The 20413-nt window shown below is 40.9% G+C and overlaps 1 protein-coding gene across 1 annotated transcript; it reads right to left on the bottom strand.

Annotated features, from left to right (window-relative positions):
* Positions 1-2779: 2779 nt before the first annotated feature.
* Positions 2780-17470, bottom strand: LOC137268494 (ficolin-2-like). Its single transcript, XM_067803057.1, has 5 exons — positions 17134-17470; positions 16155-16279; positions 8029-8125; positions 5605-5769; positions 2780-3961 (listed from the first exon to the last, which is right to left on the bottom strand). Exons 1-5 carry the CDS (start codon positions 17468-17470, stop codon positions 3720-3722), a joined length of 966 nt encoding a protein of 321 aa, XP_067659158.1. The 3' UTR covers positions 2780-3719.
* Between the last annotated feature and the right edge of the window lie 2943 nt (positions 17471-20413).

A 20413-nucleotide genomic window follows, 5' to 3' on the forward strand; every position in this document is an offset into this window, starting at 1 on the left:
TGATTTATATATTTATGATTTCGGGGCAACTGATAAAAATATAAGGACTTAACGGGCATCCCTGTCTAACACCTTTGAACAGCTGAAACTAGGTTGTCCTGCATTTGTTACAAAATACGACTTTGAGGCTTTTCATACAAAACAAAAATCCATTTACACATTGTCTCATCAATATTGAATTGAAACCATGTTAACATATAAGACGACTCAAAGGAGTCAAATTCCTTTTGAAAATCTTGTGAAACAATAAAACCAACATCTGAGTTTTCATACATTTCCAATACATCTAATAAAAATCTAATACTTTCTCTTGTATATCTACCTTTCACAAATTCTGTTTGGTTGGGATGAATTATATCTTTGATCACTCCATTTAACCCTCAGTCGTATACAGAGGACTTTTGACGCCCACGTGGGTGCTATACCAAAAACTTTAATGTTAGAGGCATGTAAATTTCGGTTCATGTTTTCCTCTAAAGGACCAAAATCTATCAGTCTTCAAATTTAGACAGACATAGGTTTAAAGTTTGATAGCAAAAACATTTTTAATAACAGTGAGGTATACCATGGCCCAGGTAAATGTCTATTTTTCTAACCATGGACAGTGAAAACGACCCATCTGCCACACGATGTAACTGCGTCAGGAACACTTGACAATCAGCAATAGGGGAAGATCAGGTAAAGGTAACGTTGATGAAAGAGATATTTTTTCCTTTCTCACGACAGTTCTTCCGACAGTGACTGTGTTCCTTAGAACTCCTCCGATGATTTACTTGACAGATTCTGAATATACAGAAACATCTGATGATGAAGCAACGCACTCGTCTTATTCAGAAGACAAAAATACTTATCTTGAAAAAAAAGAAAACTCCTCCTCAATCTAGTCTTACTCATCAACGAAATATCCAAAGAGTAATCAATGCTACAAGCATGTCCATGAAGACGACATGTTCACAGAGTATATCCATATAACATTGTGAAATCAGACGCACAAAAGACAAATTGGCATGAGTTTGAACATGCGCTCAGGAAATATTATATTCCGGGTGGATACCCCACTGTAGACGAGCAGCTTGTACAGTTCCGTGGTTGATGTTCGTCCATCCAGAAAATGCCAGCAAAATCTGCCAAGTACGACTTCAAGATTTTCCGGATTCAAGATTCTGACAAAAGCGAGCATATCAGAATAATTCCATTTCTTGGGGGAGGTAGTTGAACCATCCAGGTTAAACAGATGCCGCTGAATCTGTTCTGTCCATTCTTTGGGTCTTGCCGAAATGTTACTATGACAACTTCTTCATTGACTGCAAACTTGGACTAGAACTGTTGTCATACTGATAGGCCATGCTAGGGACAGTTTGTCAGAATAAGAACTCCTTGCCTCCTGAGTTCAAGCAGAGAAATGACGAGATGTCAACACGTCAATCCTCAATTACAACAAAGCAAAACGAACACAATTGTTACATCCCCCCCCCCCCCACACACACATACGTCCACCATAAACACACAATGCGCGCGCGCGCACACACACACACACACTGCATATCCACCACACACACAATGCACATACAGCCACACATACACAAAGCACATCCACACACAAAACATATGCATCTGCACACAAACACACACAATGTACATCCACCACCACACACACAATGCACATCCATCACACACCACCACACACAATGCACATCCATCACACACCACCACACACAATGCACATCCATCACACACCACCACACACAATGCACATGCATGTACCGCACACAGACACGTGTCCCCCAATGTATAGCGTAAATTGCTAGCCTACAGTATGCTCATGATTTATAGTCTCTTACCATACAATATCGATAGTATAGAATAAAAGAATTTAGTTATGAAAATGACAAATTATACATCAAAGTAACAATAAAACAACATGGTACGTCCCCTTTGGACAGAACCTTTTGTTCAAGACACTTCATGATTATGTTACAAAACGGAAGTGCATCACACTATATAAAGAATACTAGAAGTTTATCCTTCCTGAAATATGGTATGAATCGGTCCTTGAGGCCCATGGTGTACGGAATAGGATGTTAAAAAGGGTATACGTTTGAGGAATAATCTATTAGTCAACATTCAGCGGGTTAATTTGATCCTTTGTTTTCAGTTAGCAAGAGATCTTTGAATGGTTTATCGAGCTATGTAATAATTCATCTATTCTGTGAAACAGCCATGGTTCCTACTTGGAAAGGTATATCATCTTCTGACGACTCCTCGTTGTTAATCACACCACCTAAGTTACAGGGGAAGATTATGAATTGGGGTGTGGGGGTATGGTTGTGGGGTTCATTCATTCAAAACTTCGGAGCAAACATTGATTCTTCATACGGATGGGCTCCGGTCATGTGCAGTTGTTTTGTTTGCAATTGGTCTCTTTGGTTGAGTTCAATTGAGGATGTTCTGTTGGATGGTTTGGGTCTTCAGGGGTCTTCAAGTACCAGGGGCAAGATTTTCTGGGAAGATTTTAGGTTGATGGTTCGGCATGCGTGATGTCATGGAAGCTCATCGCAACTCTTTTGTTAGCTGAACACTGATATCTCGTCAGTCCATTTGTTGGCAGGGAAGCAGACAAACGATCGGAAGAGTGAGTAATGTTTGGAACACAAGGGCAAGACAGAGCCCAGTCTGGGATTCCTTGCACTTTGCTGTGAAGAGCAAAATCCCGAGATTGATACGAGGAATGAGGAGACGTCTTAAATCAGATGTTCGTGCGCGGGGAGGACACGCAATATACTGATAGAAAGTCAACTTTATTTTTCAATTTCATGAACAAATTGTGTTCATAGTAGCGACAGTTCGGTATGTGCAAGAAGATTGAAATTAGTAATGCTTTTCCAAAGTCTGTACAAACATCCAGCAAACCATATTATGCCATGGTATTCTTGGCTATGTTTTCCTTAACCCACACTTTTCACTAGGAAATTCATATGGTGTGGGAATCTTTGACACATTTCATGCACCAGTTCACACAGAGAAAACTTAGTGTTGCTTTATAAATTTCCAATATTTGTATTTGTATATCATTTATGTAAATGGAAGGATCCATAATATGTTTAATCACAATCAATGAAACAGTTAAAAAAGTAAAACCTCACCTCAAACGGTAACAACAGCTAAATGTATAATAAGCAACACTAAGTTTACATGACTGTTGGAAAAACACACCAAAGAACTAGCGTTGTACTTTGGAAATTTCCTTTCCGGAAAAAGCAAGGTTCAATAATCAAGGACAGCACGGGATGATCTCGAATTTCTATTGTGCAATATATATTATTCACATTTTGTTAAGCATCAAATCATGGATTCAAGAGAAAAGTATGTGGGGTCAAATTTGGTTTAAATATGTAAGCTTATTGCACGCATGGATCATTGGTTTCAGCATGTCATTGCATCTTGTGGATACCATACCTGCTACTGACAGGTGTTGCATACCCATTTCGACTCGTTCCATGACATGCAAAAATGGTCGACGATCCCATGAAAACCATGTTTATTGTTACTCAGGCATCAAGTGCCTAAGGTTAGATTAAAGTGACCGTTTGCGTAAAGACGGGTGACCATGTCATTATTTATCGAGTTTTAAATGGATACAATTTCAAAATATATATCTAATGTTAAGTAAAGTTGTTTGTGAATTTTTGTGATCCTTAGCAAAGTGTGAGTAGTATATATCAACAGCTGGGTCGTATTCTCATCTCCGTTCTTTTCAATGAGTACGTATAGCCGTGCCAGGATTTCCAGTTGATGCCCTCAGCACGATTAGTATTGTTATATTCTCCGTTCAGGTTTGCTTGGTGACATGAGTCGTACCACCATCCTCCTTTGAACCTTTGTGCGCAGTGACTTCCGCTCTCGTCAAGGTCACGGTCTTTGGCGGAGAATGCGCGGTCGTTAGATGTCGCCATGGAGTCGCCTGTTTTGTAAATAAAAGCAGAAGCAGTTGACTACAGCGCTATAGGTCATGCAGTTTGGGCAAATATCCCAACACATCCCCACAGCAACGGATAACAAGTAAGATATGGTTTAGAACTGATCATCAGCACCTCTTGTTTGTCCTACAAGACGACTAACGGTACCGGATGGTCAGACGTGCTAACTTGGTTGACTCGTGCCATCGTATCCCATTTGTGTAGATCAATGGTCACGATTTTGATCACTAGACTGGCTGGTCGGGATTTGATTGTTTACAGACCGCCACCTTACAGCTGGAATACCTCTCCGTGCGGCGTTAAACTGTTACAACAAGCAAATTCGCTTATGGTATTTGTCCAATCGAGTCTGGACCAGGCAATCAAGTGTTCAATAGCATGTGTACACAATTCGGAAACCAAGTCCCCAAGTATGGCCATCCAATCCCGAATGTCGCCATTACGACAAGCAAGGGTTGATCAAGATCAATTCAATTCACGGTACACAATTCGGAAACCAAGTCCCCAAGTATGGCCATCCAATCCCGAATGTCGCCTCTTACGACAAGCAAGGGTTGATCAAGATCAATTCAATTAACGGGTGCGTGTCAGTTGAAAAGGTCCCAGAAGGCGCGTACTGTTCAACGTAAATTAAATCAATAAACGCAAAAATGAGTCTATATAAACAGCAAAAGATGAGGTTTTGTTGTCATTAGAAATGAAAAGAATAGATTGAATTTGCAATTAATCTTGATTGCATGGACAGAAAATGTGATACAGTGGAAGCTGTCAAAACCGGAATCTGTCATTTGTGGCAAGTTGTCAACACCGGCTTACAATCTCAGCCCCAGCCATGGCTTGTACATTTACCATCAGCTCTACAATCCAACTCTTTGTCTAAACCTGCTTTTTTCTGATTTTTTCTTCAGTCCTAGTGAGTGCCGGTTTAGACAGATTCCACTGTACATGAATTTGCTCCTTATTGCAGCAATGAATCGAAAATAGTACATGCTGTCCAATCGCTTCCTGGCTGAATCGCATTTGCATAGAGTTACTTGACATATTAGATTCACGATGACTGTCTTCTTCTGAAATGTTTGTTTTCCCTCATTTAGCTGAATTGGAGTGATAACTGCAGGCGCCACATTTTGCTGAATACTGACCTTTATATCCCTCATCTGGCAAGTAGCATGACAGCGATCGGACATATGGCAGACAAATACATTCAGTTCGATAATAACTACCCCATTATGAATTTAGTGAGCATCGTCCGACCAGGTAGGGGGTTAAATCGTTCGTTCGTCACGCAGAAGTCCTTGGTTCAATTCCCCATATGGGTACAATGTGTGAAGTCAATTTCGGATGTCCTCCGCCTTGATATTGCTGAAATATTGCTAAAAGCGGCATAAAACCAAATTGACTTAGTCGACGGAGTTGTTCTCAAGTTGAGATGTTGACGCTGGGACGCTGTTGACGGCCTTGTGGTTAAGGTGTTCACTCATCACGCCGAATTCCCCTGTTTGATATCATAATGTGTTGAGCCTATTCCACCATTACATATGTAATTTATAAATATACCATACTAAAATCGAATGGAAGGGATAAACATGATCTCCAGTCACTTTCATCTGTGCAGCGAGATACTTACCTGTGTTGCCAGAGAAGCCAGATATTTTCAGTTCATAGTTATCAGCCAGACTACCTATGGAGAAGTTTTGGTAGTAGGCCATTCTTGTTTCATCTTGAAAGTCCCAGAGCTGTATTCTTAACTGGAACTGCCGTCCTTTGACTATACGCCACATCTTTTCATTGCCTGGAATTGTATCGAAACATACACTCAAACACGACTGTCTCGAGGTTGAAGGGCAGCACGAAAATGCTTCGAGTTATACAAGGTTTGACACGCACGAAATGTATGAATTAGCAAAGAATGTTAATTGACCAAGCTCAAATTCAAGCATGTCTCATTTCAGGATACATATCTGCCAAAGACTAAGTGTGAGTGATTTCAGTTTACGAAGCTTTTGACAATACTCCAGCTATGTTTCTTCTGGGGGCATCACAAGTGTGCTTCACACATTGCACCCATGTGGGGAATCGAACCCAGATCATCCGCGTGACGAGCGGACGCCTTGACCACTAGGCTATCCCACTGTCCCCAAACATTAAGAACCATTGGTGTATAATATTGATACAGGACTGTGAATCCGTTGTGTCGAGAGACGTGGAATGTGTAACCAAATGCCTGCTTTGGGGAGACACGGTGCAGTTCTCTCAGAAATCGATGTTACTGTATATTGGACACTTTGTTGGAAGTGAATAATGTTGTCCTCTGGTCATACACGTTTAATGGATTCACGTAACCCTACTGAATGTTTTGTAAAGCACAAATTATGATTCCTATAGTTGACGAGAACACAAGAGTACGTATACTACCGACAGAAAATAAGGGAACTAAGAAATTGAATGTAGATGACTTTGACTGTGACAGGGTCCGTTATCGTGGCGTATCTCCCAAACGCAACATCCAATGACAATGGAATTTCGCATAATGCATGCCCAGCACGTGCTATACGTGCATACAGAAGTTAACTCCTGTAAATGTACTGGAGAAGTCGCAATCACTAATGCAATAGAGATTGACACTTACTGACAGAAATGCCTCCGAGGCAGTATCTCGGTGAAGCAACAAAATGGAGAATTGTGGGGATGATAGAGGGGGGGGGGACATCATTATGTGAAGTTGGGTAAATCAAAAAGTGTAATTTCACGCCTGTGGGATAAGCATCGTCAAACGGGTGGGGTTGCAACGAGACCTGGGCGTGGTAGACCAAAATCAACGACACCACGACATTATCGTCTCATTACGTTAATCGCTCTACGCGATAGGTTTAAATCGGCCCCTGCCATCAACAGAGAATTCCGCACACTCACTGGAAGACGAATTTCAACCTCAACCGTTAAAAACCGACTCCATCAAGCTCATCTGAAAGCAAGACGGCCTTTTAAGGGTGTCACCCTTTCAGCTCACCATAAGCGCCAAAGATTGGCATGGGCTAGGCAGCATCAGGGACGGGCTATGCGCCACTGGCGTTACACCATGTTCTCTGATGAGTCAAGGTTGTGCCTACGATTCACAGATGGCAGAAAACGTTGTTGGCGTCGGAGCGGGGAGCGATATGCCAGAGCAGCAATTCTTGACCATGATCGATATGGAGGTGGTAGTGTCATGGTTTGGGGTGGGATTACACATGACAGACGATCAGATTTGGTCATCATTAACGGAGCCATGACTGGTCAGCGATACGTTGACCAAATATTGCGTCCTGTTGTGGCTCCATTGGCTAGAGTTATCGGCCGAAATTTTGTATTCAAAGATGATAATGCCAGACCACATCGGGCCCGACTTGTCTCCGCTTATCTCCGACAAGAAGGTATCCAGACATTGGACTGGCCCTCTAAGTCCCCAGACCTGTCCCCAAATGAACATCTCTGGGACGTTCTTGGTCGAAGGGTGTACGCCAGGGACCCAGGACCAGCCAACCTGGCCCAGCTTGGTGCAGCTCTCCAAGAGGAATGGCGGGCAATACCACGGGCAACCATCCAGAAATTGATTAACAGCATGCCATCAAGGTGTCGTGAATGTGTTGCCCAACATGGTGGACACACCAGATATTGAACTTGACGCCTAAAATTGATTTAGTGGATATGTAAAGCAGTTTCAAATTCGCTATTATTTCATTAGTTCCCTTATTTCTTGTCGGTAGTATATATTCGGACACAAACCGGCTTCAACAAAAGTTCAGATACACACAGCATTTCGTAAATCCTACACATCTCACACTTATCAGTACGTCTATCCCGGTTTAGTCACTACATCGATCACTACATAATAGCGTCCATGAGCTAATCTGAACCTGACAATCCATCGAGGGATATTGTGAGCAACCTCCTAGTCCATTACACCAATCAACACGCTCTCAAAAATCAGCTATCGCTATCTGCGTGTGACCCAAGAAGTCCGATGTGGAGCACTCATGTCGCTTCATTGAAGCTGCCAAGGACAACTCACCAAGCCAGAACTCTCCATTCAGGTCGCCAAAGCCTTCCTTGTATTCGTTCCAGGTTCTGAAGAAGTTTTCGGAGCCGTCCTGACGTCTTTGGATCACCTGTTGCAAAAAAATGACAAATTCGTTAGTTGTGATGTCGGTGGGTCACCCGTAGCAATGAATGACAGGTTCGATAAGCTGACATGACGTGAATGGATCACCTGTTGTAAATAAATGAGACGTTCATTATGTCAGTGTGGTGTTGGTGGATCACCTGTTGCAAAAATGACAAATTCGTTATCATGTCGGTGAGTCACCTGTTGCAGATAAAAGAAATGCTCATATGTGGCATTCCCGTGTGGACCCGGGACAGAATGTGTCCACAGCACCCCATTGCTTGTCGTAAGAGGCGACTAAATTGGGCAACCTGTTTGCCGTGGGTTGCGTCCCGTGTCGGTGGAGGACGGTATTCTGGTGGTTGAGGGCAATGGGAGCTTGAACAGTGTTCCTTTTGCTCAAATATTTCTTGTAAACATCCACTTTCATTTGACATTATTGAATTGTATAATGATCTTGCTACTGGCCAATACGACATCGTCTTCTGTTGGTTACCCAGCCACGTAGGCATTTCAGGGAATACACTAGCTGATGGCACCCATGAAGAGCCACCTCCTCGTGGTGGTTGCTGGGTAACGCTAAGTGCTCTTCTCCCGTGTGGACCCGGGACAGAATGTGTCCACAGCACCCCATTGCTTGTCGTAAGAGGCGACTAAATTGGGCAACCTGTTTGCCGTGGGTTGCGTCCCGTGTCGGTGGAGGACGGGATCCTGGTGGTTGAGGGCAGTTGGGCTTTTAACTGCGTCCCATTTGCCCAACACACCACTTCGGCACTTACTTCACCTAGACGGGTGGTAGAATCGGCTGGTCACGCCAAGCCCTGTGTATGTACTAAAATTTTTGTCATTACACTAATCTGTTTGGAAAATGTGTTACTTGTGGTCTTGACCGAATTGTTCTCTAAACATGTTTATGATTTTGATGTATGACGTTTTGCACTTTGCCTAGAGTCTTATGCCAGAAGGCGGTGGCTCATGGGCCAATCTGGTAGATGTGTTATTAATAACTCTTCTGCTGGAGTATATCATCCGAGTATCCTTGGTGCTGCAAGTTGGAGACCCACTTGTTTTTAGCATTGTCCTTGTGACACTCCGTGGTGGGTGGGGAGCTCGGATGACGAACTATTGAAAAAAAAAAAAACGACAACTAGATACTGATCCAGCTGATACAGATCAAAGACTGCCCACGTCCATTGAATACTGGCCACGATTTCTTGTAATTGAAACTGTTGACAGGACTCCATTAAAGTTGAACCCTTTTGCCCTATCCAAGGACATACAGGGCCTTGCAGGTGATGTCAAGAATATTAGACGTTTGCCTTCCGGTGCTTTGTTGGTTGAATGTGAGAAAAGGCAACAAGCCACAAACCTTATGAGCACAGAATTGTTTGTTGGCGTTCCAGTCACGGTTACGGCTCATAAAACTCTCAATACGAGCAAGGGAATCATCAGAGATCGTGACCGATTGTTTGCGGATATGACAGAGCTTGACATCAGCTTGATGAAAGATCAGGGCGTACTCAATGTAAAATGTTTCACAATCCGGAAGAATGATGTTGTTACAAACACCAATACTTACCTGTTCTCCTTTTCCTCATCAACTGCTCCAAAATCTCTTAAAGCAGGTTATTGTAACATTAATGTGGACACGTACATTCCAAACCCTCTGAGGTGTTTTAAATGTCAAAAGTTCGGTCATGGCGTCAATACTTGCACATTGTCTGTCGTATGTGCTCACTGTGGCGAAAAGACACATACAACAGAAGATTGTGACAGTAATGTTAAAAAATGTACAAACTGTGTGGGTGACCACTCCTCCTGTTTGGAAACATCAAATGGAGATAAATAGAATAAAATTCACTCAAAACGTTAGTTTTGCGGAAGCTAAAAAGCTAGTTCAAAGCTCAGAACATAAGGAGAGCTAAGCTTCTATCACCAGAACACCGTCAGAAGCAGTAACCGCTAAAACAACAACGTCATCTGTATGCTGTCAGACAAACCTGACCTGGGTTAAAACGGAATCTGCTTTGATATTCTCACCTGCAATATCGACCCAAACAACAGAATCAGTTCCTAGTACATCTCAAAATCAATGTGAAACATCCTCTGATCTTAACGCATCTCAGCCTACATCAAAGTCTAAACAACTCTCAAAAGGCAAAGGTACAAAGCCAGATTGTTTGAAAAAACTTCAAAGCCCCCAAAGGGTAAGACAATAAAATCAATTCATACAACAAATATGGATCCCTTGAGGACATGGACGTGACTGAAAACGTCCGCTCTAGGGCACACAGCTTGTCGCCCACCAAAAAGGTGCGAGGCAGATGCTCAATAAATCCTTCCAAAAGATAGCTTATCATAATCCTATTATACAGTGGAATCGTAGGGGACTAAGGACTAATTTCCATGAATTACAACTTTTAATCCAAGATTTATCACCCTCAGCGTTCTGTCTGCAGGAGACATATTTGAAAGAGACAGATGTTCTTAACCTACGTTCGTTCAGTGCATACCATTGTTTTTCGCCTAAGGGTGACAGGGCCACTGGAGGGTCTTCCATTCTAGTTAAACAGAACGTTATCCATAGCCCAGTTACACTTACTACTAGTACTAATCTTCAGGCTGTTGCAGTGGGACTAACTTTGCACGTTACGTTTACATTATGTTCTGTCTATGTTTCTCCGTCTTCGGCGTTTCACAAACTCGATCTTCAAGCTCTATATGATCAACTCCCAAAGCCCTGCATTATTATGGGAGATTTAAATGGGCACAACCCACTCTGGGGTAGTGCAACAATAAATGGTAAAGGTAAAGTACTGGAGGAATTTTGTTTAGATAATGATTTATGTATTTATAATGATGGCTCCAATACGTATTTACATCCTGATACAGGAACCTATTCTGCTCTCGACTTGTCAGTCACAAATTCAGAACTACTAAATGAATTCGAATGGTCAGTCCACGATGACCTCTGTCGAAGTGACCATTTTCCTACTATATTAAAATTTGTAACTCCATCTGATGTTCCTCCATCATCAAGGCGGAATTTTAAAAAGGCTAACTGGGCTTTATATGAAACACTGTGTGCTGCAAAACTTAAACCTTTTTATTGACGTTCCTGATGCTATTAAATGCTTTTCTGATGAACTGAACTCCATAGCTGATGAATGTATACCAAAGTCCGCACCAGTTCCACATATCCGGAAACCATGGTTCAGTGATGAATGCAAACAAGCTAGGAAGGCAAGGAAAAATCAGAACATTATTTCCGTCGCCATCCTATGGTGCATAATTTAAATAAATTTAAAATTGTAAATGCTAAAGCGCGGCGTACTTTTAAACACAATAAACGCCAATCTTGGCAAAATTATGTATCCAAAATAAATTCACGGACACCTATGTCCAAGGTATAGAACATGGTCCAGAAAATTAAGGGTAAAGGTACTAAATCTAGTGTCCATCATCTTAAACATGGAGATCAAAACTGATAAAACAGATTTTGCTATTAAACTGTGCGAAACCCTCGCTAAACACTCTTCCTCTTCTAATTATGTACCTAAGTTCCAGCAGTATCAAAGACAACAAGAAAAAAGAACTATTAAATTCAACTCAGATAATGGGGAAGATTATAATGAAACATTTTCTATTCATGAACTCCATACTGCTCTTGAGCAAGCTCACGACACAGCTACAGGAGCTGATAACATCCATTATCAGCTCCTGAAGCACTTACCAGAGTCCTTTTTAGAGGCACTCTTATCTATTTTTGATGATATTTGGACTTCAGGTAAATTTCCGTCTTCATGGCGTGACGCTATAGTAGTACCAATACCTAAACCTGGACGTGATCATACCGATCCGTCCAATTATCGACCTATTTCACTAACAAGCTGTGTTTGCAAGACCATGGAACGCATGATAAATAATCGACTTGTTTGGTACTTGGAAACTAATAACCTCACAACAGATATACAATGTGGTTTCCGTAAAAATAGAAGTACTGTCGATCACCTAGTGCGTTTAGAATCATTTTTTAAAAACGCACTAATTAATAAACAACACGCTGTGTCTATCTTTTTTATCTAGAAAAAGCATATGACACAACCTGGAAATATGGTATTTTAAGAGACTTACATGACTTCGGTTTGCGAGCTCGTTTACCTCAATTCATAGCCAACTGTTTGAATGATAGAAATTTCAAGTCCGCGTGCGTTCTACCCTGTCTGATCATTACAATCAGGAACAGGGTGTTCCACAAGGCAGTATTTTGTCTGTCACACTCTTTAGTATAAAGATAAATAGTTTATCGAAAGTTTTCAATGATTCAATTGATGGTTAGTTATTTGTGTATGATTTTAATATTTCTTGTCGTGGTAAAAGTATGAATACCATAGAGCGGCAGTTGCAATTGTGTTTAAACAAAATAAATAAATGGTGTCTTGAAAACGGCTTTAAATTTTCTAAATCGAAAACTAATTGCATACATTTTTGTCGTAAATACAAACCACATAAAGACCCTGAATTATCTCCAGATGGCACTCCCATTAAAGTTGTCAAGGAGGCCAAGTTCTTGGGCTTATTTTTTTACTCAAACCTTACGTTTCTGCCTCATGTTAAATCTCTGAAAACTAAATGCCTTCAAGCACTTGATTTGTTGAAAAATGGTATCAAATTCTAAATGGGGAGGTGATCAAGCTACCCTCCTTCATCTATATCGATCACTTGTCCGTTCTCAATTTGATTATGGCTCCATCGTGTATGGTGGAGCCTGCAACAGCAAGTTAAAAATATTAGATTCTGTTCATCATGAAGGTCTAAGACTTTGTCTTGGGTCCTTTAGAACCTCTCCTGTTGACAGTCTATATGTTGAAGCCGATGAACCATCTCTTACACAACGCCGTATAAAATTATCTTTACAATATATAACAAAGCTATACTCTAACGAATCTGACCCTGCATATAACCCTATGGTAGCAAACCTACTCACTTGTCGGCCATAAGTGACCTTGACATTCAAGTGAACTGAGCAGATCCGCGCAAACAGACTCGGGCCATCCGATTGGTGGGAAATAAAATATACAGTGGCAGTGGCCAATCGGATGGCCCGAGTCTGTTTGCGCGGATCTGCTCAGTTCACTTGAATGTCAAGGTCACTTATAGTCGACAAGTGAGTAGGTTTGCCAGCGATTTTTGTGAAAATGTTTGCTTACTGCCGAGAAAATGACATGTAGATGTTGCAATGAGTTTTCCGACCCTCGGAATGCCGCAGCCGATCGAATCCAGCCCAACGCTGGTGCTGTCAACGTGGCTGGAATTAATAAACGAATTTAAAAGGTGAGTTTTCACCGTATTTGGTGATCCATGATTTTGGCGTGAAATTGCGGAGGTAGCTGTTTTCGATGATTCGTGGCGTATAACTTTTGAAATAATGATCCGATTGTGACCATTTATGGCTCGTTTTGTTGGGAAATCATCTGGCTTTCGATCCGTTGGCCTCGACGTTACCTTAAAAATATTCTACGCGGTGACATGTAACTTTGATCGAAGAGGGTGTGGTTTCTTCGTTACATCCCTTTCCTTTTATATAGTACTAGGGCAGGGTCTATACACATATATGTCTTTCAAGCGCTGTTTCTAAGCGATACAAGTCCCTGTCTTTTCAATCCTCTCTACGAGGACTTGTACAACAAAAAGTCTTCTCTTGTTCCACCTCTCGGGCACAAAATTAAACCCTTTCTTTCTTCTGCCGCCATTGAGCTGGAAAACATAGCTCCTTCCCGTCTTCTTTCTTCTTCTCCTTGGCAGTTGGTTAGGCCACAAGTCGACCTAACGTTAGCTACATTTAAAAAATCAGAAACGAATGAATTACAATATAAACAAGAATATAATCAACTGAAACATAAATATAGCAATTATAAATCCTTTTTTACAGACGGGTCCAAGGAAACATTTGAAGTCAAATTTAGTCTTCCAATTTTTTAGCCGTAGTATTTCTGTCATTTTAATTTGTGGCTGATCTTGCATACAGTCGCCAGCAGCTGAAGGGATGGTGTAAATCCAGCTTGGGACCATGCAGGTAGCAGAAGTACTGTAAGTCCCCATGGCCTCTAGTATGGGGACCTACCTTCAGTTGTTGGTGATCTATAGCCTGTTTTTATATTGTACTGTCCGAATAGTGATATTGGTTTTACCTTTTCATGCTAGTTTTAATTCTTATTGTGATACTCTAGTTGTTTTACTGTCCTTCGTTGGCAGGCTTGTACCATATGCATACATTCCTTTTTCCAAGAATGTTCTCGTCAAGATATGGCTGCAATATTGCCGATGTGACGTTAAATATTAACTCACTCACTCACTCATATGTGGATGTGACGTCACTGGATCACCTGTTGCAATAAATGACAAGTTGATTATGTCTATGTCACATCACTGGATCACCTGCAGCAAATAAATGTTCATTATGTCTGTGTGATGTCGGTGGATCACCTGTTGCAAAAATGACAAATTCGTTATTTGTTGTGATGTCGGTGGATCACCGGTTGCAAAAATGACAAATTTGTTATTTCGTTGTCATGTTGGTGAGTCACCTGTAGCAAATAAGAGAATGTTCGATGTGACTTCACTGGATCGCCTGTTGCGATCTATGTCAAGTTCATTAGGCCGACGTGACATCACTGGATCTCTTGTTGCGATCTATGTCAAGTTCATTATGTGGACGTGACGTCACTGGATCACCTGTTGCAATAAATGTCATGTTGATTATGTCGATATCACATCACTGGATGACTTGTTGCAATAAATGTCAAGTTCATTAGGCCGACGTGACATCACTGGATCACTTGTTGCGATCTATGTCAAGTTCATTATGTGGACGTGACGTCACTGGATCACCTGTTGCAATAAATGTCATGTTGATTATGTCGATGTCACATCACTGGATGACTTGTTGCAATAAATGTCAAGTTCATTAGGCCGACGTGACATCACTGGATCACTTGTTGCGATCTATGTCAAGTTCATTATGTGGACGTGACGTCACTGGATCACCTGTTGCAATAAATGATAAGTTTATTATGTCGTCGTTACACCCTTGATTTATCTGTTGGAATAAACGTTGGATCACCCTCAAATATTATTTTTTTATTCGCGATTCTCAATGTCGGTAGAATTATACAGAGATTTATTTAAAACGTTGTCCATTGTGTCTTTAATAGCATTTCATTGATGTATCATTGTATTGGAATCAGCTATTGAGCGACATTGAGCTTTATTAAGTTCAGTGCATCTCGCTGCTCACGGTATGGGTGCATTGCAAACAAGCAATCGCTTGCAAGCGATATACAGCGATTCGCCTCACCACGGAGTCCTAACTTTCAGCCGCTTGCAATCGCCTCAATCTCTGGATGATGTCGCTTCGTTCTCAGACCAAAATGGCGGCTTAGGAAAGATTGAATTGGAAGGCTGATCAAAATTGTTCGGCTGCCAACTTGGCAAAAACAGCTTACATCACAGCATCCTGAGTTTGTTCATAAATTCATAACTCGTCATGGAGACTATTCTCATACGTTCTCTAGTAGCAAGACAAGCAGACGTTAATCGCTCCGCCATGTTTGGAAGAGCGATAAACGCTTCGAGCTGTTGCAAGCCGAAAACATAATGCTGCATTAAATTTTTCTCGGGCACGACGAGAACGGTAGAGCATTTTTAATTTTTTGTTATTGAAAAGTGACGAACACATCTTATGTTTTCATGTTTTTCTCTCACAATTACAGCTTGGAAAGGTTAGCACGTGTTAATGAGTTGAAGATTCAGTAACACTCTTTCTTACAGACATTCATTCTTATAATAGACTAATGGATGATCGGGGCGCGTCAAAGTCGTTTTTTCCTTTAAATGGCAAGAAAAAAAATGTTACGCGCACAAACAAAAGTGTCGCGCCGATGCCCGAGACGCATTTCACTTTTTATTTAATTTCACGGTTAACCTTTAAACAAGAAAAACACATTTTTGCACGGCCACTATTAAATGCTTACCGTCCAGGTATCTGTGTCGAAATCACAGTAGGCTTGGAACAGGTCTTGTCCATCAGGCTTGAGGATGTAGATGCCAGATTTCAGAGAAGAAAAGTGAGTCTTGATATCTGTACAGTCAGTGTAAGCTGTAGGAAAATACAAACTTTACGTTAAAATGTGTGTCAAACTAATGTCAGAATTCTAATATTCGTGAGAGTAATAAATTACTTGCATAATTGAAACATACCTCTCCATAAATATGTCTATCATGAACAGAGTTAATGCCAGAATAGCTATAGCTTGCAGTATGTGAATGGTTTTGAAAGTACTAGGTAGATACCTTTTGTGCTAAAAAGGTGCAATAAAATTAGATTAATTTTCATGTGAAAAACGCTTTAGAATCTCATTAAATAGATCACTGCAATCAAACTCTATTACTTACGATAAAGCAAAATAACTATTATTGCATATAACATCAAGAGAAACAGCATTAGGTATCAATATGGAAAAAACAAACACTTTCTTAACTTTTTTAACTTAAGGTAAGTAAAATATACGTAAAGGTTACAAAACAAACAACATGGAACACATTTGAAAATTTTACAAACACACCGACCACACACACACACACACACACACACACACACACACACATATATATATATATATACCACACATTGTAATGTGTAAGTACATTTCTGTACAGGGGACTAACCCGTGAGTATAAATGCAAGTGGAAAAGGTCCGATTACCAAATATATATGCATCTAAATGAGTGAAGATTTGTGTCTACGGACCCAATGCATTCAGAATTCAGAAAACATTAATGGCTACAAGTTCAGTCCACATTAAAATCCTTCCATTTACTCCATTTTCCACACCTGACCGTGAACGTTCTAGTTCTTACGCAAACGTTACTGTCTCTACTCCGTAAAACACCCAGTGTCCAGTACATTTCTCCAAGAACACCTTCAGCCTAACATTGTACAAAACAACTTACTAGCATTGTTAGCATACAGACTATCCAGTGAGTACTTGAAGCCAGATTTGGGAACCAGGTTCTCGTGGCTGTAGAAAATCCTTGAGTGTCCTTGGCAGGATTCATTCAAAGCGTTGTGGAAGAAAGAGACACACGTGGATTCTCTGTAACACTTCTGTGCACATCTCGATGCATGCAGTTTGACATCCCAGAGTGGCTTGGCCGCAGGAACCATGTCCTGAAGTTCCTTGATGTTGACGTATGAATGTTGGTTGCACAAAGGGGAAACGTGTCTCATAAAGATGAACAATACCATAACGTGTGGTAAGAGAATCGGGTAGCCCCTTAACACGTCCATCCTTGCCTACTTTTAACATCACTACTGACTTTCACATAGCACTCATGGGGACTTTTCTTAAATCGACTTGCCCACGTTTCATTAAGACTTCAGAAGAACTCAATTATTTCCTTTTGAATGCAGGGAACATCAAACAAACACTGTCTCATAACTTTCAATGCGCAGATGCATATTTAATTCATTCATTCCCAACTTCGGTTCAAGCTAATTGCATTCTTGGTATAAGTCATTGCACAAACCCTATTCTGCCTGATAGGTATACATCATCCTATCAATAATTTCTGCCCGATTGCACTTCGCGGTCTTGTTTAAGAACTGTGAAAAACAGTTATACTGACATAGTCGACATCAGACAGCATGATTAGAGGTTATCGCATATTCTGAGAAGATAGACTTTCTGTTAGACCCATTGTCAGTTACAAACTCTGACTATCAGAATATCTTCAATTCAACCCCCGATAGCGTGAAAACTTGAGAAAGCTTAAACATCAGGTATAATATCAAACGAACATCAACCTTTTCAATTGTATATATACTCACGATGCAGCTATGTATATATTCATCTTGTTCCAACTCTTTGTATCACTAGCTTGATAACGGTGTTAGTACCTACACCTAAGTCACGGTGTCGCATTCACTCAAATATAAAAGTTGACTGCCAATAGGACTTGATTTTCTTTGCTTACAGCTTCTAAAACCACCTGAATCTGAACTGAAATATGTAAAGGTCCACAAGATGTCGGGCACAGATCTTATTTTGCCTTGTGACGAGTCACTTTGTAAAGTAGTGCAAGTGTCGAATTGCATATTGATAAATACGGAATGGTCTCGCCTAAATACTCATATAGTCAACATGTTGGGGGAAAGTCGACTTGTCACTTTCATGAAACCCACGAGCACGGGTATAGAGTTGACAGACTTTGAAACCAAAGAAGGGAGAACCGGGATCCCAATTCACAATCACAGACTACTAGCGTGCCCAAGGGACGCAACTCTCAGCAACAAGTTATGGCGCCTTGCCTGATCGATGAACCCGTTCACATGATAATGCTAACATGAAATTGTTCATATTTGTTACCATGGTTTACCGCCATATTGCTTTAATTATAATACATAGATTCGCAATCACAATATAAGTAAAAAGAATCATAAGCAGATATCTGTCTTTGGTCCCGACAGGAGATTCATTGTCTTGGTCCCAAGAGCAATGAATACGCAATGCCAGTTAGAAAGTGGTCAACATGTAAAAGGTTATGTGCTTGGGATTCGAATTTCTCACTGAAGTCCAATCCGGGATTCCAACCCACGCACACAGAGTGGGGCACCAAATCACCAGCATTCAAAGCCAGCCGTCCAACACTCAGCCACATAAATAGACGACTACTGGCGAGTGTAAAATGACAAGGCGATCAGATGTAGCATTATTTTACTTGGGATTACACTTTCCCCGTAAAGAACAGCTTCTAGAACCATCCAGGATTCGAACTCAAACATAATTCACCATCTACGTAAATTGATACATGCTGCAATTGCAAGTATGACTTGATAAGAAGAAAAGCAGCCAGACTAGTAAACGGACCACTGACTAAGCAGTCAGTTCTCTGTTAAATAATAATGTATATATTTAGCTGACAATTTTATGTGTTATCCCCGCAACACAGTCAATGTCATATTGATCTCTAAGTTTACGTTGAGAATAGTTCGATAAAAAAATATTGTTATCTGTGTCTCACTTCAATACAGGTGCGTGTAACAGTCCATGAAAACAAGTCGACGTATTTGATTCAATAATGGATCGAAATACGTTGCTGGTTAATTAGGAAACCTATCAGCCAATTTTGTCCAGACCGTTTCGTTTTCTCTATGACAATGGTCCTGAAATATTTACGCATTAATATCGGTTTTCAAGACACCAGTTTGCTGATTGATCTGATCTGCTGATTGCAATAAAACAGATCTGACAAAGCATACATAGTTTTAATCACTGCTGAAGCATGATTTGAACCTAATGACATCAGCTATTTACCCAGACCCCACCTGTACTGAAGCTTACCTTCTGTAGATGACATTCTAAATGTTCTTAACTCTTTTCCTCTTGCACAGTGATACCAAACCTATGACGTCATGTTTATTTTCACGACATTTCACTCACAATCCATGTGTTCACTTCCGTCCAGATGTGCAGACTGTTGCTTAAAGCTGTTTGATCTTGAGAATAACATTTAAATTCCCCTAGACGTTTGATGGTGTAGGTCTTTTGAGTCTTGAATCAGTTTCATTTGCTGCTGTCAAGACGTATATGCTTATTCATATGACCTACATAAACAGCTATCATGTAACACAACTACTCATATGGTATGCATTTTATTTGAAATATACGACATATTAACCTTCTCCAGCTCACAAAGCAGCATGACATGCCTAGCGTAATCAAGGTGTTAGCTGGACGTCGTGAAGATGTCTTGAGACAAAGGAACACAGCCTTGGTTTCTCGCAATGTTCCCCCAATTGCGGGAAGGTCAGTCATGGTATGGGAATGCATTTCCTTGGGAGGGAAGATGGACCTTATTTCCTTTCTTGGTAACCTTAACGGTATCCAGAGTTGATCCTTCAGAGGACTGTTTCCCACATTCCTACAAGCAGTCCTTTGCCACATGATCCATTTGGAGAAGTCAGTCATGTTAGCGGGATGGGTTTCCTTGAGTTGCAAGATGAACCTTATCACCATTCGTGACAAACGTAATCAGCCGTGGTATAAACAGATCCTTGAGAGGGTTTTTGTCCCTCAATCTGATAACCATGATCTGTCACTAGATCAACCTATACGAATAACAAGGTCACGCCTCACTGACCACGTGCTGTTCTCCAGCAACAGAATGTTCCTGAATAAGGAGGTGTCTTCAATCAGTTGCTCGTATGCAGGGAGTTCACACAATATACTGA

The sequence above is a fragment of the Haliotis asinina genome, chromosome 16 (assembly GCF_037392515.1).
Source record: "Haliotis asinina isolate JCU_RB_2024 chromosome 16, JCU_Hal_asi_v2, whole genome shotgun sequence".
NCBI lineage: Eukaryota > Metazoa > Mollusca > Gastropoda > Lepetellida > Haliotidae > Haliotis > Haliotis asinina.